Here is a 25,736-nt window from a genome sequence, read left to right as displayed (position 1 = left end):
GGCTGCTGAGCTGGTGGCAGAGAAGTGCGAATCCTATGAAGCCCACATGCAGGCTGTGCGCGACTACCTGGAGGAGAGGCTGGTGGTGAGCGCCCGTGGCCTGGGGCTCTGGGGACAGCGGGCCGAGACCCCCCAAGGCGGGCTCCAGACCAGGCGACGTTCTCACAGACACGTGACAGAAATGCCAGAGACGGAATATCTCAGGGTTGTGTGAAGACGATCCAAATGTATTCAGAAGTTTCTTCTCCCAGTTAACTTTGCTCTCCATAGTCAGTCTCCCTGACTATTATCAGTAGAAAGATAATCATTCTGTGTGTTGAGGGTGAGGTTTTTTTTTCTCCTGCCACACCGTGTGGCTTCTGAGATCTTAGTTCCCCAACCAGGGATTGGACCCAGGCCCTCAGCAGTGAGAGTGCAGAGCCCTAACCACCGGACTGCCAGGGAATTCCCAAGAGTGAGGTTTTGTTTTCCAGAAAGTCTGAAGTTCAAGCAGTTGGGGGGAGGGGGCTTCGAAGATGTTACTGCACATATTCTGTTCATTTTCCAGGCCGAGTTTGGTGAGAGGGTCCATCTGAACAGCCAGTTTCCAGGCACTGAGAGACTCCCCAACACCTGTAACTTCTCCATCCAGGGACCCCGGCTGCAAGGTGACGACTGCCCCCAGCTCTCCCTGGCTGGGGGCTGGGCTGGGCTGGGCACAGCTTGAGCCGTGGGGAGGCGTGGGCACTGGCCGAGGGCAGGGTCACCCCACCAGGCACTGTCCTGTGGTGGTGGGGCTCTGGGCACAGCTGCTGACCTGCTCCAGGTGCTAAGGCTCTCTCTGGACACAGCACAGCGGCGCTCAGCTCTCACAGGGTCCTAGCCCCGCCCCAAAGATGTGAGGGATGGAGATAAAGTGAACTGAATTTTAGGCTAGTTGGTCCATCTTTGTCTGCAATTTTTACAAAACATTTTATGAGGGTCAGGGAAGTAGAGGCAACCAAGTGAAAACTGGCCCAGAGTCAGGCTGAAGTGCAGATCTGTGGGCTTCATTAGTTCCCGCGATCTCTGCCTCCCAGCTGGAAAAGTTAGGGTTCGGGTTAGGATTAGTCTTAGGGCGACTCGTATCCCAGACGCTTAGAACTTGGCTGCCCGGAGTCCCTGAGGCTTGAGTCCTGGGTGTAGAGCATCCTGTTTGTCTGGGAGGAGATTACGGTGGCCCCGAGAGCACGGGAGAGCCGACCTGAAGGGCAGTTTTCACCTCTTAGAAGAAGAGGTCGTTGCCTCCTGGTCACTCTGAGAAACGGGGCAGCGTGTTTGGACCACGAAGAAACCCTGGGGCGGCCGTCACCGGGTCTGGAGTGCATCCTCGTTGGGAAGGAAGCACACGGCTAACTCTCCAGGTCTCCCCGCTGTGGGAAGGGAAGTTCCTCCCTCTAGTGTCTTCCCCGCTTCTTCTGGGGGCAGACTTTATATTCTGTGATGACCTGTGTTAATTTAAATGAGACAGGCTGTTCGTTTTAATTAAATCGCAGTCATCGGTGTTGGGTTTTTTTTTGTTTGTTTATGTTTTTGGGGTTTTTTTGGCTGTGCCACGTGGCTTGTGGGATTTTTAGTTCCCCGACCAGGGATCGAACCCGGGTCCTCGGCAGTAAGGGCAGAGTCGTACCCACTGGACCGCCAGGGAATTCCCATCATTGTATTTTTTTAAATCTCTGTGCCTGTGAAGGAAGAGGGAAGTGCCTTCTAGCTTAACACAGACAAGCTCCCAGTGTCTCTCCCTTTAGAAAACAGAGACGTCAAGTTAGACATTATTACCAGGACAGCATGTTATTCGGTAAGGCAGCTCGTCAGGATTCTGCGAGTCCTGCCAGGCAGCTGATGGTACCACATTCTCAAGGCCAGTCTTATGAGGCCAAAGAGTGTCTGCTTTTCTGCAGCCAAGGGGCAGAGGAAGCGCTTCCTCTGGGACCTGCTGTGGTTTCTCTCACCTGCCGTCAGAGGGACCTGTGCCCTGGGATTCCGTCAGGTGGTACGAGGGAGGGAGCGTCCAAACTTGCAGCAGGGAAGAGAGGCGGCCCCCGCCTGGACTCCACCTCAGGGGCCCTGTGCTCTGTCTCCTAGGCCGCTTGGTGCTGGCCCAGTGCAGGACGCTGCTGGCCAGCCTGGGGGCTGCGTGCCACTCGGACCATGGAGACCGGTGAGTGCTCTCCACGTACTTGGCCGCGGCATCCAGGGCGCATCGGGGCTCTAGGTTTGGGCAGCTCTGCAGCCTAGCAGGGGCGTGGACGGTGACCAGACGGCGCAGGCCCTCGGGAGGAGCGAGTGGGAGCTGCAGCCTTCAGGGGCCTCGGGCTGGACCGGGAGACGGGCAGCAGGGCTCCGCGTGAGGTGGGGAGCAGGGAGGAGGGGCGGGCTGGTGCAGCAGGGCCGGGCTGCGGGCGCCCACTTCAGCCTCGAGAAAACTGGGAGCTGTGACCAGATTTGGGTTCAGATCACGCCCCCTGCCAGGAGCGGGCGGAAGCGGGAGGGGAGGGTGGAGCCTCGGGCCTGGGCATCGGGAGCAGCCCTGCTGGAGGAAGAGAAGGGGGTTCGGTTTCTTGGGGGGCCCTGCAGGTGGGAGTAGAGCTGGATGCGGCCACCTGGGCTCTGGAGAGAGCGGAGCTGTGGTCGTGATGAGCAACAGGCCTCTGTTCGAGGCCAGGGCACCGGGACCAAACTCAGCACTGACTTGGGCGGGCCGCAGCCTCCAGGGTCTGCAGGAGGCCGTCCCTCTGCCTCGCGTGTGGCTCAGTGTCCCCTCCAGGAACCGAGCCCGCTAGCTCCTTGGAGATGGGAGTTGCCACAGTACCCCGGGCTCCGGCTCTCGGGTACAGGGGCCAACGGCCGCCTCTGTGCTCCCGGGGTCGGGGCCTGTGCCAGGGCAGGCCCGGCTGGAGAGCAGGGAGGCTTTGAGCCGGCCCTTGGTGACGGTGGGCCAAAGAGTGTGCGTGGCCAGTGGGGAGCTGGCCAAGGACACGCGGCAGCCCGGGAGAGCCCGTGTCCTGACGGCTGGCCCGTCTCCCCGCCCCACAGGCCATCCCCGGTGCTGCTGAGCTGCGGCGTCCCCTTGGACCTGGCCAGGAATGCCATCCGGCTCAGCGTGGGCCGCGGCACCACCCGGGCCGAAGTGGACCTCGTCGTGCAGGACCTGAAGCAGGCGGTGGCCCGGCTGGAGGGCCAGGCCTAGTGCCCAGGGCGGTGCCAGAAGGAGTCTTCCTCTTGTCCCAGAGCGTGTGGGCTCCGGGCTCCCTCCCGTCCCTTGGTCAGTGAGGGAGCGGGTCTGCTGGGCCCACAGACGCCACCGGTGCTGAGGGGCCCAGGACAAGATGCCCTCGTGGGACCGTCCCTGTCACTGCTGCCCAGTGGCACCAGTTGGATTAGAAACTCTTTAGCCGCGTCCACCCTCCCCTCTGGGAAGCGGGGCGAGCTTGTTGTAAGCACGCCCTTCCTGGAAGGTGGCATTTTTATCCGAAAGGTAAAATGCTAGTATTTATAATTGATTGTCAGCTGCTCTATGGAAATAGGAGACCTGGTTTTTGGCTGCTGTCCTGGCCTCTGTGCACCTGTTGCCTGAGAGGTTGGTCCCTCCTCACCCTCATGGCCCTTCTCAAGCCCCTTCCAGAGGGTGGGGGCCCCTGTGGTCAGGCCCCTCCCCGCTGGGCGTCCCCCCGCTTCCAGGCCCGCCCATCCTCCTGATCACTTGCTGGTCACTCGGGCCATCGACCACTGGGCGCCCTCTCTCCCAGTCCGCAGGCCCCTCCCATCCCTTCCATTCGATCATTTGCTCAGGGTTTCAGCTCAGCCATCAGAGTCACGGGCGGCAGCGCCTGCGTGATGCTGGCTCATTCCCAAGGCGGAAAATCGTTCATCCCTCGCTCAGCTCCCATCTCAGTTGTATTTGCGGGAGGATTCTTTGATCTTCATAGTGGCATTGTGGTGTCTGATTCACATCAAATGTTGTGTCTATGGAGACATTTACATAGGAGTGGGTTTTTTTAATTGAATAACACTTGTAATGTGCGGTTGAAAGGTGCAAGGAACTTCGTGATGGCTCTGAGGAAACAACCGTCAGAAATTAGATGAACTAATAAAAGCTTCCAGTGCTTGTTTTGGACATTTTGTGGTTCTTCTAGTGGGTTCTTCTTGGGGGCACAGTGTGTCTGTGCCGGCAGTGGGGTGGGGTCAGACCCACTGCTCACTGCATAATCACCCTGTAGCTTCAGGAACTCGGCTTGCGACTGTGTCTCTGGGAGCTCTAGAAAGTAGGTCCCTAACATGCAGCATCCTGCTTCCGCCAGGCAGAGGCTGTGGTGTCCCGATTCCCCCAGCAAAGAACTATGGGTGTCCAGCCCCACGGAAGAGAACAGTCTGGAAAAAGATGCTTGGCAGCTCTGAAAAATGCACTCGGGACCTTTAGCTGCAGCGCCAGAGACTCTCGGTCAGGGCCCTGAGCCCGTCACCGGCCCTGGGGAGCAGCTGCTGTCCAGAGGTTCACGGAGCCTCCAAGGCCAGCTGAGGCCAGGATCCAGCATAGATTTCTCAGGGGCCAGGAAGGCCCCCAGCTCCCGGTGGGTGACAACATGTCCCAAACACTTAAGGTCCCCAGAAAGGGCTCCACTTGGATGGGTCTGCCCTCCTGTGAGAAGGGTCTCCCAGGTGGCCTCCCATGGCCCAGCACAGCCCTCAGGGCAGCTGCCTACCGCTTTCTGGAAAGGACACTGCCACTGTGAACACCTGCTCGACGCGGGAAGTCCATCCCAGCCCTCGCTCCACGGGAGGAGGAGTCGTGGGCCAGCACAGGGCAGTGCCCCCCGGGCCAGCGCCCACCCCCAACCCAAACCCGGTGTGGGCCCTTCCCCCGCGCCCTCTGCCCACCGCAGCTCCGGGCGCCGCGGGAGCGGCTGGGGCTGGGCTGCGGAGGCCCGGTCCCCAAGGCCTGTCCCCCCACCCCCCTGCCGCCTCCCATCTGCCCTCTGCGCCGCTTATCAGGTAACCGGAGCCGGGAGCTGCGTCCACGCCTGAAACAGGAAGCCCGGGCCTGTGCGCGAGTCGAGGAGAGCCGGCCGGGTGGATGGAGGAGCAGCGGGCGCTCGCGGCCGCCAAGGATGGGGACCTGGCCACCCTGGAGCGGCTGCTGGAGGCGGGTGCCCTGGGCCCGGGGATCACCGACGCCCTGGGGGCTGGCCTGGTGCACCACGCCACCCGGGCCGGCCACCTGGCCTGCGTCAAGTTCCTGGTTCAGCGGGCCCAGCTACCCGGCAACCAGCGGGCCCATAACGGGGCCACACCGGTGCATGACGCCGCCGCCACCGGTAGCCTGGCCGAAATGTGCTGGCTGGTGCGCGAAGGGGGCTGCGGTCTGCAGGTGAGCCGAGCGGGCACGGCGGCCGCGGGGGGACCCGTGTCCATGGGGATGGAGGGAGGCGTGAGCCGAGAGCCGGATCCGGAGCCCTCGGCCTCCCCTGGGCACCTCGGCCCTGGGCTGTTCCTCTCGGGGAGTCACCACGCGGGCCCCACGGCACAGTCAATGGCGTCTGTCTCTGCCCAACGTCCCTCCGCCCCCAAAGTGGGCACCTCCTAAACCCCCTCGCGTCCCCCAGCGCCCAGCACAGAGTGGCCATCCTTGTTCTTCCTCCCCACGTCCCACCCAGGGGCACCTGGCCTTGCCAGTGGCGATCTCACGGAGCCCTTATCAGGCCTGATCCGTGGGCCTGTTTCCGAAGGGTCTAGAAAAGGGTCCTTACGAAGAGAAGCAAGGTGGGCACTCGGGCTCGGGAGCTGTGGGCACCGGCCTGGACGGCCGGGGGCCCCGGTGGGTGACAGCACAGGCGCAGCTGTGGGGGGCAGTGGGACGAGAACCTTGATGTGAAGAGAAGAGTCTCAGGGCCCGCCTCTCCCTTCTCCTGCCGGCCCGGTGGGTGCTCCGTGTGGGGGTGAAGGACCACGGGAGGTCGGTGAGCCAGCTCTGACGGTGTAAGGACGTCCTCCCAGAGGCCGGAGTCGGGGGGTGGGCATCACCGTGACCCGCTCGGTCCGGGACGGGGAGGACTCAGCGGTCACAGCCTGAGCGTCCCAACAGCCTCCAGGCCGCCGTCCTCATCCTCAGCGGCTCTTCGCACAACCCCGGGGGCGGGAGCGGGGCCACCTCTGTGCCTGGGAGAACGCCCAGGTCTGCCAGAGGCCCACGGTGGATAGGGTCCCCGGCAAGAGGACTCGGGGGCCGGCGGGTGGGCGCTCAGTGGGGGTGGGGCAGAGGCCCAGAGACGCCGCAGCCCTGGACACGGGGCAGGCCACCGGCCGGCGCGGGCGCAGCTGGGCGAGCGGAAGCCGCTCTGACTGCGAGCAGAGAAGGGGAGGGAGCTCGGATGCACTTGGACCCAGAAGGCCTGGACTTGATCCTGGCCCTGCCGCCGACCTCTCAGTCCCAGAGACCTCCCCCCGCACGCCCCGCGATGGAGCACGCCGGACGGAGGGGCGGGGCGGAAGCTCTCTGTCGGGGTTCCGGGCGCTGTGGTGCCGGGCGGCTGGCCCTGGCCGCACTGGTGCTGCCGGGCAGGGCTGGGTCCGGGCCCGCCGCCCGCTCACCGCCCCGCCCGTGCCTCCGTAGGACCGAGACTCCTCGGGCGTCTCCCCGCTGCACCTGGCCGCCCGCTTCGGACACCCGGTGCTGGTGGAGTGGCTGCTGCGAGAGGGCCACGCAGCCACGCTGGAGACGCTGGAGGGGGCCTTGCCGCTGCACCACGCCGCCGTCAGCGGGGACCTGACCTGCCTGAAGCTCCTGACGGCCGCCCACGGCAGGTGAGGAGCCGCAGCGCCGCCTGTTGGGCATTCCGGGGGGTGCAGGTGCTGGGGAGGCCGCACCGAGGCGGCGGAGGAGGAGGGGCTGCCGCCTTGGAGGCGGGCCTTGGGGGAGGGGAGTGTGGAGGGACAAGTCTGTGGCCAAGGCGCGGGCGGAGAGCGCTCGGGGTGAGGCTCGGAGCGTGGAGGGGGCAGTGAGAACGGCGAGGAAGCTGCTGCAGCAGTCAGAGCAGGAGGCGCTCTATATGCTCAGGCAGCTCCCGGCCCTGCCTGGGGGCGTCTCAGGGCCCGGCTTCCCCTGGCTGGGAAGGTGGCCCCCTCAAGCCACCCGAAGGGAGCAGAGGCTGTGCAGTGGACTTGGGGGCCCCTTCAGGTCGGCCTGAATTCTCCCTCCACACTGTCCGGTTCCTGACACTGTGAACCCCTGTCCCACCACCTGGAGTTGGTGGATGGCGAGGCGGGGGCAGCAGGCAGCGGGACTCCCCTTCCCCATCGTGGGCACCGCTGTGGCCCTTGCGCCCCACAAAAGATACCCTGGGCACACAACGGGCCATCTAGGGTGCCGTGCACGTGGCCTGCCCCCCACCGTCTGTTCTCAGGGCTACTGCCCTGGCTGGGGGTGGGACTCCGTGTCCGCCCCACACCTGACCTGGCCTTTGTCCCCCAAACCCGCCTGCCTCTGTAACCACACGCCTTCTCCTCTGCGGGCCTCTTGTTGGCCGGCTGGCTGTCCTGGCCACCCCACGGTTGCTCCTGGACGAGACCGGACAGCTCAGCTGTGGAACAGTGTTCCTGTCCCTGGGCCTTCCCATCCCGACCCCTCGGCAAAGGCCTTCGGGACTCGCCTCTGCGGATCTTCCCCAGAGCGTCCACACCAGCTGCCCCGGGCCCGGCCGGCCACAGAGTGTCTCTTAGACCGGCAGTTTTAGAAGCAGCTTCTGTCATTTGAAAAGTGGAAGATTTCACATTAAAGCACACACAAGCACACGGGAAGGTCCCCCGCCCCAGGGCCCACATTCCCACCGGCACCGACCACAGGACCTAGAGGTGAAGTCTTTGTCAACAGGGCGTGGGTCCGGTTTGGGGAGGGGCTGCCCTGGGGACTAAGAACTCTCCTGGGCCTGCAGCACCATAGAGGCAAAGCCGGATGCAGGAAATCTGACGACCCTGCCCCAGTCCATCCACATGGGGGCCTGGAATTCCGATGCTAGGGCTGGGCACCACAGAAGGGCTACTGCCCTGATCACTGGCCCCTTATACAGAGCAGGCCCCCAGCTCTGGAGGTTCCCTGACCCGTCCACTGCAGGCCCTGCTGGGCTAGTCACCCCCTAAGAAGCGCCCTCTGCCGGCCAACCCCTGGCGGCGCGCACATCTTGATGGGGAGGGGGGTGGGGGAGGGGAAGCTGGATTCCGGCGGCCCGTGCCCACCTCACCCCCGCCCCGACCCCGTGCCCTTGCGCTGTGCGCAACCTGTGCAACGCTACAGGTGGCCGGCTGGGCCCCTCACCTCAGCCGGGAAGCGGGGTGGCCGCAACAGCTCAGCCAGGTGCCGGGACGCCCCTCCCCGATCTGGGCCCTTGGCTGGAGCGGCTCCCCGCGACCCCCGGGCCGAGCGCCCTCTGAACCCCGCCCTCCCCCATAGCGGCGTGAACCGGCGGACGCGCAGCGGCGCCTCCCCGCTCTACCTGGCCTGCCAGGAGGGCCACCTGCACCTGGCCCAGTTCCTGGTGAAGGACTGCGGCGCCGACGTACACCTGCGCGCCCTCGACGGCATGAGCGCCCTGCACGCCGCCGCTGCCCGCGGCCACTACTCGCTCGTCGTCTGGCTGGTAAGGGGTCGCCGGGGGCGCGGGCAGGGGAGGGCCGGGAAAGCTGGCAACTGGCTTGCAGAACCGCCTTCGAGCGAGTGGCTCCCGGCTGGGGTGGGCGCGGCACACCCAAACTGGGTCTCAGTTTGCCCGCAGGAAGTCCGAGGACCCACACGGTGGTTGGGGGAGCAGATGGGCCGGCCCATGGCTCAGAGCACCCACATGCCAGGCCCAGTCTCGGCCCCGTGGTGCAGCCCGGAGCCCACAGCTTTGACTGGAGGTGGCTGCGGACTGAAAGTCAGCCCCTGCAGGACCGTGGGCTTGTGCAGGGCCCCCTGGGGGCTCTCCTGCCCCTCCCCCAGGAGTCCTCAGCGTCGGTGGCGCCCAGCTGCTCTGTCTCTGGCACAGGCAGTGCCTGGCCCTGGCCATTTGGAGCCCAGGGCCAGACCCCTCCCCTCTTGCCCGCTGGACCCATGGAAGGGTCACCCAGACCTCTTTCCAGAAGGAACACAGAGTGACCCAGCTTGGAGAGGGTGCCTTCTGCCAACACTTCTTCCAGGGCTGAGGACTTCCTGGCTCCGCCACCAAAACCCTGGCCTGGGAGCTCTGAGGGTCCATTACAGAGACCCGGCCAAGTCTCAGAGTGGAGAGGTCTCTCTGGGGAGGGGCAGAACTGAGGCTGGGCAGGAGGTGGCTGGGCAGGGGGGGTGGTTCCTGGAGGAGCGGGGGCCCAGCTCAGTCACAGTTGGGAGAGCCCGTGGGGTGGCGTGAGGCGGAAAGGCAGACCAAGGCCCCGGGAGGACCTGGGCTCTTTCCTGGGGCACTGGGGAGCCGCTGAAGGACTGCGAGCTGGGAGCGCCAGGGTCTGCTGGTATCTCTGAAGGTCACGCAGGTCACTGGTGGAGAAGGGAGAGCCCTTCCTCACTCAGAACCTCCCTCCCTTCGCATGGGGCCTGCTTTTCCAGCCCTCCCTCCAGCAGGCCGGCCTCCCTGCCCCAGGGCCTTTGCACGTGCTGCACCTTCTGCCTGGTGACAGCTCCCCAGATGTGCCTCCCCCCCACTGCATCCCCTGTCCACCTGTGTAGGCTGGCAGCCACCTGGCCCAGCTCCCCGTCCTGCTCTGCTGCCGTCTGTCCTGTACCAACACTGATGAACGTTGTGTTTGCCTTCATCTTGGTGGTTGTCTGTTCCCACCCCAGGCTGTAAGTTCCAGCCGCTCCAGGAAGCAGTGGCGCAGCCCTGCTGCTGCATTCCTTGTGCCTGGCACATAGTAAGGGCTCCAGAGATGTTTGATGAGTGAGTGAAGGAGGGAAGGAATCTGGCCTCCAGCCACTCACTTGGCCTCAGAGGCCGCCAGCAGTTGCCTCCAGCCTCCCTTCGCTGCTGGATCTCCCAGGCTGGCCTCAGCCCCTCAGGCAGCCGCACCTTCGTACAGGCTGCGTCCCCTCCCAGGGCCCCTTGCTGCAGCCCCTCCTACACGGCCAGCTCCTCTCACAGGAGAAAGCTCTGCGGCTCCTGCTGCACTAACTTTCCCGTCTTCGGCCCCGCCCGGGCCGCTGGGTGGAGTTGTCCTTATGTCCCCTCACTGTAGTTCAGATCTTGGCCTCCCAGAAAAGTGCCTGTCCCCAGACCTGGACTGCTCGCCCTGCGGGAGCCTGAGTCCTGGTCATCTCTGGCCGCAGGGCCACAATCGCAGCAGGTGCTCAGCACACGGTGTGGGAGTGAGCCAGTGGGCTGTGCAGGGTGAGGAGAAGCAGCTCGGAGCAGCGGGGGTGCCCAGGAGCAGGGGGAGGGTGGGCAGGAGGGAAGAATGTCCACCGAGCCCCATGGAGCCCCACAGGGGCTCATCCCGCGAGAAACAGCTGGGGCCACGGGGTCCCAGGGCCAGAAAGGCTTTTCCAGATGTGACTCCCCAGCCCCGCCTCCTGCAGGGTGGACGGAGAGGGGAGGGGGCGGCGTCCAGCCTGGCTCACCCACCCAGCGCTGGGCGCCCCCTCCCTTCGGGGAGCTGGCCGAGGGGAGGGTCTCTGTTCCCGGCTCACTGGCCTTTTTCTAACAGACGCCAGCGTTTGGCTGCAGTGACCAGTGCACTGAGCCACTGAAAGGTTGTCCCTCCCACGTAGAGGCCGTTGACACTGGGTCACATCTCTGCTGTTCTCCCAGCCTCTCCCTCATGGTGAGAGTTGGCCGCATTCAAGGCAGGAAGAGGGAGAAAAGGGGGTGACGCCACATCCACCAGCCCCTTCTATCAGGAAGGCAGAAGAAGAGCCCCTTATGCCTCACTGTCACATGGCTGCCCCGGTGCACGCAGTCCATTGCGTGCCCACGGGCCTGGCCGGGTGCCGTGGACCAGAGCCCACTGGTGCCCTCACAGAGGGGCAGCTGAGGGCCCGTGAGGAGGGCCGGCCAGAAGTCACTCATGTGGCTGCCAGCAGGACGGGGCCCAAGCCGCAGGGTGACCAGGCTTGGGTCCACCATGAGGAAGGCTGCTCAGGACCCGCCTCCCAGCACCCCTGCATCTTTGTGCTGGAGACCTGATAGGGTACAAACAGGCCTGGTGCCAGGATGTCCTTTCTCTCCCTCCCTCCCTCCCTTCATCAGCAAACATCTGCTTACTGTCCCTTAGGTGCCACCCAAAGGCATTTCTTTATTTGATGTGTGAAACCAGCCCCTGGGGGTGTTCAGCTTACGGTCAGGGCTGGGGCAGATTTGGGGACCGTGGAGTCTCCCAGCAAAATCACTGAGCTCACTTCCTCCCATGCTGCCCGGGACGCGCCAAGAGGAGCCAGCTCTGTCCCAGGGCTTCCTGCCCCGAGCTAGGAGTGGTCACCCCCGTCCAGCCTCAGCTGGCCCATCCCCCCTCCTCGTCCCTCAGGTCACCTTCACGGACATCGGCCTGACAGCGCGGGATAACGAGGGGGCCACCGTCCTCCACTTTGCCGCTCGAGGCGGCCACACGCCCATTCTAGACCGGCTCCTGCTGATGGGCGCCCCCGTCATGAGAGACTCCTGGGGTGGGACCCCTCTCCATGACGCAGCGGAGAGCGGGCAAATGGAGGTGAGGCAGGGGCCGGGGGAGGGTGCGCGGTGGGGCTGGGGGGCCTCCGAGAGCCAGCAGTCCTGGAAGGCTTCCTATGAATAAGTCATTTAACCCTCACCACAGCCCTGTAGAATAGATGTGATTAGTCCCCTTTTACAGACAGGTAAACTGAGGCTCAGAGGGCCCGTCACTTGCCCAGGATCCAGACTCTGACCCAGCTGGGAACAAAATCTGTGTGCTCGGCCCCTCCCTTAGCACAGAGACTCCCCAGGTTCCCGCTCAGGGAGCGGTCTTCCTGCCGGTCCTCCCCGGAGGGCCTTTTAGCTGCTGGCCCCCTGATGGGAGCAGCCTGGGAGCAGAGCCCTGGCGGGTTCGCTATGATCCAGATAGACCTTGGGGGCTCCTGTGGCCCAGTTCCCAGGAAACAGCATCCAGAAATCCAGAGTAGGCAGGGATGGTGTTCAAATATTTACGGTCCAACGCTGGGAATAGACCTGGCCGTCAGCCACTGGCCCCGCACTGGCATCACCTGCCCACTGACCTCCTGTAAAGGCAAGGCTGCATCTGAGGGGAGCGCACAGGCTGACTCTTCCACTGCCCCACCCAGCAGGGCTCCGAAGCGAGTCAGCTCATCCCATGCCGGCTCCCGGGCTTTCCCGTGTCATTCCCACAGTGCCCGGGGATGCCTGCTGCATCTGCCATCGTGAGCAACATGCTCCTGGCCCAGGAAAGGCCAGTCTTTACTGAGGTGCAACCGGGTATCCCATTTGGGCCTACATTCTGGACAGCTGTTTCCAGCTGGAACCCAAAGTGTCCCTGGGGCCCAGCCTGAGCAGCGTTGTGTGAATGCAGCCCAGGGCGGCCACCAAGAGTCATGGGAAGGCGCAAGGACCTTCTGAAGAATCAGAAAGAGGCCCAGTCCAGCTCCTGGCAGCGCTGCTGAAATTGTCTTCCTCTGACTCTCAGGAGTCCTGGGGTCCCTCCTGCTCTCCACCCTCCACCCTCCACCCCTCCACCCCAGCCCCCCTCCACCCCACCACCCCTCCACCCCTCCACCCCAGCCCCCCTCCACCCCACCACCCCTCCACTCCTCCACCCCTCCAACCCACCACCCCTCCACCCCACCACCCCTCCACCCCAGCCCCCCTCCACCCCACCACCCCTCCACCCCAGCCCCCCTCCACCCCACCACCCCTCCACCCCTCCACCCCTCCACCCCACCACCCCTCCACCCCACCACTCCTCCACCCCTCCACCCCACCACCCCTCCACCCCACCACCCCACCACCCCTCCACCCCAGCCCCCCTCCTCTCACCCCTGCAAGCCACCACTCAGCCCTCCCTGGCTCAATGCCCCCAATCCGCCCCTATCTAGAGGGAGGGGAAGGGCAGGCGTGAACCTCAGTCCGGGCCAGGGCAGTCCTCAGAGAAGAGGAAGACCCTGCAGTTACCCCTACAGTCATCCCTTTTGTCCTGGACACGAGAGAAGAAGCTGAGCAGGTGACAGGGTGGGAGGCGGGGAGGGCGGTCCCCGCTGGCGGTTGGTGGCCTGAAGAGCCCTGAGCCGTTGCAGCGAGGCTCAGGCAGCCGCCCGTCTCCCAGCCTCCGGCTCCGTAATCGGGAGGGTGGCTGGAGCAGCGCTCTAAAAACTCTATTTTTAAGCAGCAGCATCTTTTTCAAGTGAAATAGTCTATAGGAGCCCGAGAAGCTCACCGATAAGCCAAGAGACCACCACCGCCTCACCCTCCCTTAATGCGAAAATAAAATAGCTCAGGCCTCAAGGCTGACAGCTGCTTTCCTCTTCAATCTGTTACGAAAACTCTAAACACACAAGAGCAGAGCCTCCTGCCTCAGCTCATTGGCCTCTCTTGGCCACTCCCTCCACCGCACTATTATTTAACAGCAAGTCAGAGAAGGCACATCTTTTTATCCATAAATACTTCAGTGGACTCTTCTCCAGGAGGCGAAGACTCCCTTTGTTTCTTATCACAGCCTCAAACCATTATCACGCCTAAAAATAATTCATGATCATTTCTTTTATTTATTTATTTATTTTTTAGACTACTTTTAAAAATTAATTAATTAATTAAATTTTTTGGCCTGCGTTGGGTCTTCGTTGCTGCGCACGGGCTTTCTCTAGTTGCGGCGAGAGGGGGATATTCTTCGTTGCGGTGAGCGGGCTTCTCACTGCGGTGGCTTCTCTTGTTGTGTAGCACGGGCTCTAGGCATGTGGGCTTCAGTAGTTGCAGCATGTGGGCTCAGTAGTTGTGGCTCGCGGGCTCTAGAGTGCAGGGCCAGTAGTTGTGGCACATGGGCTTAGTTGCTCCGCGGCATGTGGGATCTTCCTGGACCATGGTTCGAACCCGTGTCCCCTGCATTGACAGGCGGATTCCTAACCACTGTGCCACCAGGGAAGCCCCCAATAATTTCTTAATATCATCTAATATCCAGTCTGTCTAGTAGCCATCTAATATCCATTTCCCTGCTTGTGCTGTAATCAGGAGCGAAGCAAAGTCCACACATTATTGATTTGTCTGTTGGGTCTTAATCTGTTAGCAATTCCAGAAATATATTCATCCAGGAAATATAGGATAATGCTTCATTCCCACCCCACGTCACACCCCGTTTTAAAATAAATTCTATTTTATTTTATTTTTTATTTTTTTTGTGGTACACGGACCTCTCACTGTTGTGGCCTCTGCCATTGCGGAGCACAGGCTCTGGACGCACAGGCTCAGTGGCCATGGCTCACGGGCCTAGCCGCTCCGTGGTATGTGGGATCTTCCCGGACCGGGGCACAAGCCCGTATCCCCTGCATCGGCAGGCGGACTCTCAACCACTGTGCCACCAGGGAAGCCCCAATAAATTCTATTTTAGAATAATTTGGAAGAGTTTTAGATTTGTAGAAAAATTGAGACACTAGTACAGACAGTTCTCACAGAGTTCACATCCATTTCCCCCTATTATTAACAATTTACATTAGCATGGTACGTTTGTCACAATTAATGTACCAAAATTGATACAATATTACTAACCGAAGTCCATACTTCATTCAGGTTTCCTTACTTTTCACCTGACGTACTTTTCCTGTTCCAGGATCCCTTCCGTGACACCACGTGACATTTCATCATCTTGTCTCCTTAGGCTCCCCCGAGCTGTGACAGTTCCCCCCCACCCTTTAAAAATAAAACTTCAGAATAATGAGCTCATGCCCTAGCACCCCCAGTGGGGGATGATGACAGTTTAGTATGTGTTTTGTTTTGCTGTATCTCAGTCTTTCTTATGTCACAAATTACACTGATTACTTGGTTTTTTAATTGAGTAAAAAATACATCACATAAAATTGACCATCTTAAACATTTCTAAGTGTACAGTGCAGAAGCGTAAATATATGCACATTGTTGTACAACACATCTCCAGAACTTTTATCTTGCAAAACGGAAAGTCTGTACCCATTAAGCAACAACTCCCCATCCCCACTTCCCCAGCCCCTGACAACCACCATTCTCCTTTCTGTCTCTATGAGCTTGATTACCCTAGGGGCCTCATACAAGTGGAATCATACAGTATTTATCTTTTTGTGACTGCCTTATTTCACTTAGCATAATGTTCTCAAGGTTCATTCATGTTGTGGCATGTATCAGGCTTTCTTTCTTTGATAAGGCTGAATAATATTCCACGGTATGTTATGCCACGTTATCTTTATCCATTCATCCATCAGTGGACATTTGGGTTCCACCTTTGGGCTATTGTGAATAATGCTGCAATGAACATGGGTGTGCAACTGTCTCTTCAAGACCTTGCTTTCTACTCTGATTACTCTCTAAAATGTTAAACCAACCTTGCATTCTTGGAGTAAACTCAATTTGGTCATGAAAAACGATCTCTTTTATACATAGGTGAATTTAATTTGCTAACATTTTGCTTAGGATTTTAAGTGTGGTAGATAGCACTGGTGTAATGGTTCTCAAAGGTGGCTGCACACTACAACTCTCCAGAACAGGTTTAAAATATTCTAATACCTGAGCTCCACCTACCCCAGCGATTCTGATTTAATTGGTCCTAGGGAGCCCACGTATCAGGACTTCTTGAAGCTCCCCAGGTAAGGGCTTCCCTGGTGGCGCAGTGGTTGAGAGTCCTCTGCCGATGCAGGGGACACGGGTTCATGCCCCGGTCTGGGAAGATCCCACGTGCCGCGGAGCGGCTGGGCTCGTGAGCCATGGCCGCTGAGCCTGCGCGTCCGGAGCCTGTGCTCCGCAACGGGAGAGGCCGTGACAGTGAGAGGACCGCATACTGCAAAAAAAAAAAAAAAAAAAAAAACTCCCCGGGTGACTCTAATATATGTCAAATTTGAGAACCACCTATGTGAGTAGCGTTAGCTGAGCTAATCTAGAAAGAATTCATAGAGATGGTCGTTCTTTTCTTTTTGAGTTACTGACACAGAGTTTATTGGAAGACGGTCATTCTTAAAGCAGTGAATGTCGGAAGGAGTAGGGTTTCTAGCAAGGGAGAGAGGGTTATAAGCGCTCAGGGTGCTAGGACAGAGTGGAGAGTAGAAGCTGGGGCTTGTAGTGAGAGGTCAGTGGTGGAAGACCTTGAACTAGTTTTAATATTGTGTAAGGAGCCATTTGGGAGCTGCTGTGGGATCCCGAGAAGAGGACATATGATTTCCTGGCTGTTTGGAGGAGGGCTCGCTGTGGACCGGGAAGTTGCCATAAGATGGGGTGTGGTCTGGGGCTTTGCTGAGGAGGTTGAAGAGGAAACAGCAGAAGACAGGTGTAAACGAGGTCCCTTCAAGGTTTAGATATGCAGTTAAAACTCGTTGGTAGTTCTCTACCTAGCTTAACATTGCTGCTAATTCAAAAGAGAATTTTTATTGAGTATCGTGAGTCCCCAAAAAGGCGTTCCGAGCAGACGATTGCCTCTGTCGACTTTCTGTGCTGGCTAATTTTTTAGAGTCTTTAATGGTCAACGATTCATGTCCACGCTTTCCTTCATGCAGACACTCATTGAACAAAGAGTTACTGAGCACTTGCTTAGTATGTGACCAAGGATTCGGGAACCAGAGAATACCTGCAGTAGATGAGTGGTCGGCTTGGGAAATTTCAGGGCTGTTTCTGTTGTTACAACGATTGGGGTGCTCTTGTGGGGGAGGCCGGGTAGCCCGCTGTTCGAGAACAGTCCTGCACAGTGAGGAAGGGTCTTGTGCCCCAAGCAAGTTCCCAATGAATCGGACAGGTATGTAGGTAGAAAACCTGTTCGTAGTTATCTGAGCTTCGAACCTAACTCAAGTACATGTAATTATCTAAGCTTAGAACCTAAATTCAAATATACGTACACATACACCAATGTTTCTTCATAGTTTTAATATACATAAGAGTTTTCCAAGGATGGTCCGACTGTATATATTGAGGGAAGATAGACTTTTGTTTTATTTAGCACTTTACCAAAATTTATTCACTATTTGAGCAAATGACATCACCAATGGCAATGCTGAACCTGACGTTTGCGTCTCCAGCTGTCTGATTTTTAATCGTGAATTTGCAATGATTCCACATGTTAAAGGACAAAGTGCTGGTAATCATGACTTTCATTCAACTATAAAATGAGCCTGTGTCAAACATTTTTATTTAATTCATTAATTAATGAGGAAAGCAGTAATTCAAAGTGATAGTATCTTTTCAAATTAGAGTTTTCATTTTTCCAGATATATGCCCAGGAGTGGGATTGCTGGGTCGTATGGTAGTTCTATTTTTAGTTTTTTAAGGAACCTCCATACTGTTCTCCATAGTGGCTGTATCAGTTTACTTCCCCACCAACAGTGCAGGAGGGTTCCCTTTTCTCCACACCCTCTCCAGCATTTGTTGTTTGTAGACTTTTTGATGATGGCCATTCTGACAGGTGTGAGGTGATTGTGGGTTTCATCTGCATTCCTCTAATAATTAGTGGTGTTGAGCATCTTTGCACATGCCTGTTGCCCATCTGTGTGTCTTCTTTGGAGAAATGGCTATTTAGGTCTTCTGCCCTTTTTTTTTTTTTTTGGTTGCGCCAGGTCTTAGTTGCAGCAGGTGGTCTCCTTAGTTGCGGCTGGAGGGCTCCTTAGTTGTGGCATGTGAACTCTTAGTTGCAGTATGTGGGATCTAGTTCCCCGACCAGATATCGAACCCGGTCCCCCTGCATTGGGAGTGCAGAGTCTTAACCACTGTGCCACCAAGGAAGTCCCTTCTGCCCATTTTTTGATTGGGTTGTTTTTGATATTGAGTTGTATGAGCTGTTTTGTATATTTTGGATATTAACCCCTTATCAGTCACATTGTTTGCAAGTATTTTCTCCCATTCTGTAGGTTGCCTTTTCATTCTGTTGATGGTTTAAAATCTGTGACGCTTTTTAGAATTTACAATTCCATGCCTAAATTTTCAAGCTTGGTTTTTACTTCCTTGAAAGCAGTGAGCACAGCTGTGTTACGGTCTGCTATTTCTCAGGACTTTGTGGGTCTGTTTCTTTGTGTGTTGGGTCCTCTGGTTCTCGTTTCTGGTATCTTATTTCCTTGTGCTGCTGGTTTTGTTTGAGTCGATGCTGCACATCATTATTTAGGGCCTCAGGTGACGTCTTACTTGCTGCTGGCTGACAGGCACACGTGGATCATATTAGTCCACAATCCGGCTTGAGATTCCTGGAGCACCTGCGTGACAGGAAGCAGAGGGTGGGCTGGCTCCTGCTTTACCTTTTCTCTGAGGGCGGAGGCCCAGCCTGCAGTGGACCCTGAGCTGTTGCTGGTCTCCCTAGTCTCGTGAGCCTGTGACACAGCTGCTCTGGTTAGAGCCATTTCTTCTGCGTCAGCCTGCTCTTAGGGCGAAAGCTGTTCTGAGTGGTGGGCTTATCCCTCGGGATTTTCCTTGTGTCCTGAGCTTGGTCTGACAAGCCCTCACTTCCTTGTTGCCTGTAATGCTCTAGGAAGATGCCTTTCACATTTAGTCCATTTTGTACGTTGACTCTGGAGAGTGGACTGGTGGTACCTGCCTGGTTCTCTCCTCCTTGACGCGGGTCCGTCTGCCCACCTGTTTCTGCCGCTGGCACGGCTACCTCACGGATTTCCAGACCTAACTCTTGGTCATCTGTAACCACCCACCCTCTGCTCACAAATGGGTCACCATCGTTTGCCAGCAGTAATCGCCGTCATTCGGGGGGCAAGTTCTCTCCTCCCCCTCCCTCCCCCGGGCTGCCGTCCCCGCCCATCTGGGGCCAGGCCTGACACTCCGGGGGCCCCTGCTCCACTGCGTTTCCACTGTGACCCCCCCACACACACGCTCTGGACGCACGGCCGGCTCCTGCAGCGCCCTGTATTCTCCCCCCGCACCCCATCGCAGCCTCCGTCACAAAGGGCCCTTCACAGCCTCCTTCACAAAGGGCCCTTCGCAGACCCGGATCTCCTCTCGCTTTGTTTTCCTCCATCCTCCCCTCTCCTCCCAGCTTCTGGGCCTCCAGGCCTTCCTCTCCTCCCAGCTCCCATCACACGAGCCCAGAGGACCAGTCAGGAGGGAGACAAGGGGGCCCAGGCCCGGCTTGAGCGAGGAGGGAGCAGGCGTGTGGCTGGTGGAGCCATGAGCTCAGACATAGAGACGCAGAGGGTGAGGGTGGGAGCCCCCAGAGCTCGCCTAGGCTTGGGGCCAAGAAGAGGGGCTCATCGAGTGCCAGGCCTGACCGGAGGCCAAGGAGTGGGCAGGGGGAGGTGGGCAGGGCACAGGCCCGGAGTCCTGGGGTGAAGCCACGGTGTTTAGCCTCCTGCACCCCGGTTTCTTCGTGTGAAAATGACACACGCCTCCGAAGGTCGCTGTAAAAATGGAACCCGGCTCCGTATCTGAACCCGAGGCAAGGGTTACAAGGGCAGAGTCGGGGTCAGGCTGCCTGGCTAGGATCCGGCTGGGTCGCTGACTGACCAGCTGGGCCCTTGGTGAGCTCCTGAGCGCGAGCGCCTGGGGTTCCCACCCGGGATAGGGGCATGCCGGTGCCCGCGGGCAGGGCGGCCTGGGTCCGGGCACGGGTTCAGGCCGTGCCCCAGCTCGGGGCTGGGTGGGGGGGCCGGCGGTGCGGCCACGGGTGTGCCCTCCCCACAGTGCTGCCAGACCCTGCTCTCCCACCGCGTGGACCCCGCCCTGCGGGACGAGGACGGCTACACGGCCGCAGACCTGGCGGAGTACCACGGCCACCGCGACTGCGCCCAGTACCTCCGCGACAGCACCCGGCCGGTAAGCTTCGCGGTCCCGCCCCCGCCCCCCCACCCCCGGGTGACAGACCCCTGCCGCGCTGACGGCCGGGTAGCTGGGGAGCCGGCTGCGTACGCAGTGTCATTGTCACGTGAAAGGGCCTGGCCGCGCCTGAGCCGGTGCCGGGACCAGGGCTGCGACCGGGGCCGTGACAGCCGGGACCAGTGCTGGGCTGTGGCTGGACCTCGGCCGAGGTCTGCCCTCCACCTGGGCCGCAGCAACCACACTTAGGACCTGGGATCCATGCTTCCGGCCAGGGCTGCTGTTGGGTGACGCTGTGTCAGGCTGAAGACACCCCGGGGGTGGGAGCAGGGCCCTGGGCCCTGGGTGAGGTGACCCAGTGAGGCAGGCCAGCCCCGTGCAGCCCGGAAGAGGAGAGTCTCGTCCCGCCCTCCCACCTGGGCACGTGACCTCGCCGGGCCTCGGTCCGCAAGGGCAAGGGCCTCGTGGGTCCCAGCCCCCAGCACGTGATGGACCACGCGTGTGTGCCGAATGAGTGGAGCAGTGGACAGGCGGGTGAGCGAGTGGACAGGTGAGGGTGGCCGGGCGGGTGTGCGGTGGGGAAGCGTAGGGCCAGCGCTCTCCCGCCCGGCCTCCACCCCTGACTCCAGGCCCCGGGCGGCGAATACAGATCGTGCCGCAGTTTTCTGTAGCGGCCGCCCCTTCGGAAGGCATCCCTGGGATCGCCTGGCCCTGCCTTCAGGTGAGAGCACCAAGGCCCAGAGGGGCTGCCGTGCCTCCTTTTCCCTCGGGGCGCCCCCCGGAGCATCCGTGACCAGCTGAGGCTGAGCTGCCGGCCCCGGCCCCGGGCCAGTGGCCTGGTCCTCACCCGACCACCACTGAGAGCCTCTTGTCTCCACTGCCTGAAAGCCACACCCAGGAGGCCTTGGGTCAAAGGCCAGGGGTACTTCGGGGCACACGAGTTGGGAGTCCTGGTTTGTCCTGGTGTCGTGGTTTCAGAAACAGGACTATACTCACTGCTTGAAGTAATCGATATGCTGATTATTCACTAACCCTTCGATTGGCTATCGTATGATAAGCGTTGTCTTTCTGGCTTGGGTTCCAGAAGTTGCGGGAACTCAGTGGGTTCCTGGTGTAGCGGACAGAGCTCTGCAGTCCAGCGGCCAGGGATGCCCTGGCCGCCTGGGCCCCCAGCCTCCGTGTGGGCCCTGGGGCCGGCCTGGAGGGGGGGTGGGCAGCTGCTCGGCTGCCAGGGAGCAGGTGCCGCCGGGCCTCTGGCCGGGGTCCCCTGCTTGTCCCCAGCCCACACGGCGGTGCCCGCGGCTGAGCCTTCTGTCCAAGCAGGGTCTCTGCCCCCTGCTCTCCATCCCCAGGTCCTGGCACATCTGCCAGCCCCTCCTGGCCACTGTGCCCAGCTCTCCTAGGGGGGTGGAGGCTCTGGGCGCTCTCCTGAGCCCCCAGGGTTTTGGGGACCAGCCCATGTCAGGCTTCCTGCGGTTTCGCCTGGTCCTGGTGGCCTCCTTGGTGTCGCCACAGGATACAAGGCAGCATCCCCTCCGCTCAGGACTCCCCAAGCCGGGCTGGCCTGTCTGTGTAGCCTCCCCTCCCGGCCTTCCGGCCCGCGGTGTCCAGCCCGTCCACGTGCCCCGCCTGCGGTGGTGGAGAGCGGGCAGGCTGGGCCACCTCCCTGGGATCCACTGCTCCCCGCCAGCCCCCGCCTCACCGGCAGTCCCGGCCCCGCAGACGGCAGGCTGTCAGCTGCGCGCCTGATGCAGTATTGATGGAAACACGATATCCAGAGGTCGCCCGCGTGGCCTCTCCCTGTGTCGGGCTCAGGGGAGGTGCTGAAAGTCATCTTTTTCCTCTCCACACGGCCGCCTGCCTCTGCCCCCAGGGAGCCGTGGGTCCCAAGAGAGGCAGCCTTGGGGGGCACGGCTGGACGGGGAACGGAGACCTGCCCTGTGGGAGGCGCCCCCTTCCTGGGAGGCTTCGCAGGGCCTGGGTTCACCCGCTGCCCATTGCGGGGCCTCCGTGAGGCGCGGGAAGGCCAGGCCCTGCCTCGACCACACCACCTCGACCTTGACCAAGCCTTGCCACCCCCTGGGCCTGGGGTACCCCTCTGCACAGTGAGGGCTTGGGCCTCTCTGACCCCCAAGGAGTGGGCCGGGCAGCTGGGCTCCTGGCTGCAGGGCCAGGTTAGAGTGAGACGCTGGACGGCAGCAACAGTGAGGAGTAGCGGCCCAGGAGGGGGAGCCTAGCCCTTCAGCTTGCCCCCAGCCCGGCACTCAGTGCTCACCAGAGCTGGAGCGAGTCTTCCCGGCCGGGTGGCACCCCAGTTCTGAGCGTCTGTGAGCCTCGATGTTCTCACCTGTATAATGTAACTAGGAGGCTTGCTGGCCGGTAGACGTGTGCCGTGAGCACACAGGGGTGCTAATTTCCCTCCCCTGGTCCAGAAGGGCCCTAGGACCCCTTCCTTCTACAGATGGGGAAACTGAGGCCCAGAGAGGGCAAGGGACTCCCCTGGGCAGTCTCCTCCGCCAGGGAGGGGCGGGGCCTGGCCGTGCAGCCAGTAACCGAATCTCAGCCGTCGCCCATCTGCGGGTCATGATTTTCTCGGCCCGGGTGGCATTACAGGCCTGTAACCCGGCTCGCCACAGCTGTCCTCGATATATAATGCATGGCAGGCATGGCGCTGCTCAAATCTCATCAAAAACACAGAAAAGGAGACACCAGGCCATGGGAAGGGCACCAGCCCAGGGCCGGCTGACCGCCAACCTTAGGGCAACAGCCCCCTTTGGGGGCAGCACACGCCCAGCTGTCAGAATCCCAAACGTCGGGACCCAACGTCTGCCACTCCCTCGGGTCCTCGTAGATTCGGTTAGTGTCCAGGGCCTGAATGAGGGACACGGGGATGTGGACACTCCTGTCACCTGGGAAACACCACAGCCGACCCCCGTCCCCGCCGAAATTCAGAGATCATCAAGACACCGTGCTAACAACAGCAAAGAGGTCTGAGTGCCACGTGTGCCAGGCCCTGCCGGGGGCTCTCAGTAACCCCTCCTCTTCCCAGCAAAGGCAGAGAAACTCAGGCCTGGGGGACGCTGAGTGACTCCACAAGGCTTCTCCTTGGTGAGGGTTGGAGCAGACTCCAGCCTCAGGGACCAGGTGGCATGAGGTCTCCCAGGCTGTGGGTACTGTACTGGCGCCAAGTCCATCCCCCTGGGCCCTGGACCAACTTCCTGCCTCTTCCATCTTCCCCGGAATGACAGGGCCCCAGCCACCCCAGCTGAGCCCTTCACTCTGCAGGGACTGGGAAGCCCTTGCCCCTCAACCCCAGAGCAGATTCAATTGCGGGGAGGGGCTGCGGGCTCCCAAGCAGGGGCAGGGAGCAGGGGAGACTGCGGCAGCCTCACAGCCCTGTCCTGGTTGTGCAGGGGCCCGGGGCCCACCTGGGACTCAGCCCTGCTCTGCCCATCAGACTGTCGGCGCCAGCCGTGGGGTCTGGGGTCTGACTCGACCCTGCATAAAGTTCCTAGGCCAACGGGCTCCTGCCTTGCGGACGCTGGAAGACAGGGGATTCCTAGGTCGGAGACACGGCAGGGAGAAAGCGTCGTGTTTGGTCGGATCCCCTCCCGCCTCCAAGTCCCAGTGTGACCGATATGGGCCCAGATGGCTGCTGCGCGCACACACTTGTGCCACAGGCGGGGACCCCTGAGCCTGGGAAGGCCCGTGTTCTGTAGCAGTCGGCGAGCAGCCTACTCCTCCTTTGGGTTCCTCCCGTGCAAAGGCAGCCCAGAGGAAGAGCCGGGTGAAGCGCGGCCAGGGCTTTGCATCCTCGGTAGGGGCGTAAGAGACCCCACCCGCCTGCCTCTTCCTCCACTGCTGATGCCCCTGGACGAAAGGAGCAGCTGTTCGAGGGGCTCTCAGTCCTGGAAGGAGCAAAGAGGGGGGTCTCAAGTAAGATTCTGGTCTAGCTCTGCCCCGTCCCAGCTGTGGGCCCTTGAGAAAGCCCCTTGCCTCTCTGAGTCTTGGGTTCCCCATCTGTGCCTGGAGGGCTGTACTGCGGGAGTCATCTGGGTGGTCCCTTCTTGCGTGACCAGGGATCTCAGGTCTCCCCCACCTCTCCCGAGGGTCCGCTCCCCCGGCCCCTGCGCTGCGGAGGGTTAAGGCACAGTGGTAAGGGATCCCACACCCAGCCCAAGCCCGCCGGGCCACCCGACACCTCAGCCTTCAAATATTAATGCGACACCTCCAGCTCCTGGGGGCGGCAGCTGCGACAGCCCCCAACGGTCCAGGACAGCCAACAGCTTCCTGTGCTCACAGCCCAGCACCTGCTTCTGAAGGTCCTCCCGGCTGGGGCCTGGCGGACACTCCCCGCCCTGTCGGACCAGGGCTCCTGGGCTCTCGGCACAGATTCCTGCAGAGAGTGAGGTATGAGGTGCAGGGCGGTGGCAGATAAGGGGTTGGGCTGTGTCCCCCTCCCCGTGGCTCCGCCTGGCCGAGGGTCCTGGATGGGAATGCGACCGAGGGGCCCGAGGCAGTGGCTGCAGAGCCGGGGATTCTTCTGACGGGAATCCCCCAGGCTGGGGAGGCCACCTAACGCCTGTGCCTCCTTGCCCGCGGGAGGGACAGGGCCCACCTACAGGTGAGCCAGGGGACACTCAGCGTGGCCGGGGGACTTGGCCCTGCAGCTCCAGCTCCATCACGTGCAGGGCTCAGTGCAAAATGAAAACGTGGGCTTCTTGTTAACAACTGATTAAGAATTTCAAGACAGAGACTGGAGAACCTTCAACAGAGCTGCAGCACGAACCACCCATGCGTGACACCGGCGCCAAACCACGTGTCCCGCCTGGGGGCGGCAGGCTGGTACCAGCCCGTCTGCCCCGCCTGGCAGCCCTGAGGCCACCTTCCACCGCAGCTACCCACTGGAGGGAGCGGGGCGAGGCGCTTTGGTCTGACAGCCGGTGGTGGGTGCCCAGAGAGACCGCCGTGAGTGGCCCTCCCTGCTGGGGACCCGAGCTGGGGTGGCCGTGTGCTCTCAGGCCATCCTGGCTCAGCCGGGAGCCACGTCATCTGAAAGACGGCCGGCCAGTCTTCTGACATTCAGCTTTAAACCAAAAGGCAGCAAGCCCGGCTCTGGAGTCCTTGGAGGACAGCTCAGCGTCCTCCCGGAGAACTTCTCTGCCGCCTGGGGAGGGACGCACCACCTGCGGCCTCACAGCAGCCTGCGTGCTCCAGTCTCGACTCTTGGCTCCCATTGGCCAGATGCAAAAGCTGAGACCTTGCAGGCCTCAGCCGGGGGGGATGCAGGGGGCAGTGGCACCTCCAGGTCGAGGATTCTTTCCGGCTGCCCACCAGTCAGCGCTTGAGGGCAGGGGAGATGGTCAAGGCAGGTCTGTGCCTCGCCCCAGACCCGGGGCAGACATGGGGTTGAAATGCGGGTGCCCCTGCAGCCCCAGAGTGGGGCTGATGGATCTCCCTGACCCCAGGCTGCCGGGGACCAATGTTGGTGGTCTCTGTCTCCGGGTGGACCTTGGGAGAGTGGCCTAGACACTGCATGGTGGGTCCTGGGCACAGCGCCTCTGCTCTGAGGCGCGGTCGCACGGCCGCACTGTTTACGGGGCTGAGAAGAGTTGCAAGTTCGTTGTGGTTTCCCCTATGCCCAGGGCTGAGAGAGGGGGCAGGTCCAGGCAGTGTGTCTCAGCACAGTCAGGGGACAGTCAGGGAGGCTGTGTGTGTGCAAGTGTGCACGTGTCTCTTGTAAGGCCAAGGAGTGGTGAGTGAGCACGAGGGGGACACCAGACCCTGACCCAGAGCCCAGAGCCGCTGAGTTAAGCTGCCTCC

At 60.8% G+C, this 25,736-nt stretch overlaps 2 protein-coding genes across 15 annotated transcripts in view; both read left to right on the top strand.

Moving 5' to 3' along the window:
* SCLY (selenocysteine lyase) overlaps positions 1–4,135 on the top strand; it is a 29,107-nt gene extending 24,972 nt beyond the window's left edge. For 11 of the 12 annotated variants that reach the window (XM_060301627.1, XM_030860827.2, XM_060301626.1 and 8 more), the window contains 4 exons: positions 2–85; positions 548–647; positions 2,104–2,179; positions 3,055–4,135. In XM_060301627.1, the coding sequence (XP_060157610.1) occupies positions 2–85; positions 548–647; positions 2,104–2,179; positions 3,055–3,208 (414 nt within the window). In that variant the 3' untranslated portion in view covers positions 3,209–4,135. Of the gene's footprint in view, position 1; positions 86–547; positions 648–1,247; positions 1,911–2,103; positions 2,180–3,054 lie in introns of those variants that run through there. The other variant, XM_060301637.1, reaches the window with a different exon arrangement.
* Positions 4,136–5,092: 957 nt separating this feature from the next.
* ESPNL (espin like) overlaps positions 5,093–25,736 on the top strand; it is a 28,200-nt gene continuing 7,556 nt past the window's right edge. Inside the window, exons 1-5 of one of the 3 annotated variants that reach the window (XM_060301625.1) lie at positions 5,093–5,386; positions 6,629–6,819; positions 8,462–8,648; positions 11,503–11,685; positions 19,782–19,913. In XM_060301625.1, coding sequence (XP_060157608.1) covers positions 5,093–5,386; positions 6,629–6,819; positions 8,462–8,648; positions 11,503–11,685; positions 19,782–19,913 — 987 coding nt within the window. Of the gene's footprint in view, positions 5,387–6,628; positions 6,820–8,461; positions 8,649–11,502; positions 11,686–19,086; positions 19,296–19,781; positions 19,914–25,736 lie in introns of those variants that run through there. The other 2 variants (XM_060301623.1, XM_060301624.1) reach the window with 2 other exon arrangements.

The sequence above is a fragment of the Globicephala melas genome, chromosome 7 (genome assembly GCF_963455315.2).
Source record: "Globicephala melas chromosome 7, mGloMel1.2, whole genome shotgun sequence".
In the NCBI taxonomy this organism is placed as follows: Eukaryota; Metazoa; Chordata; class Mammalia; order Artiodactyla; family Delphinidae; genus Globicephala; species Globicephala melas.
This window is presented reverse-complemented; position numbering and strand designations above follow the sequence as displayed.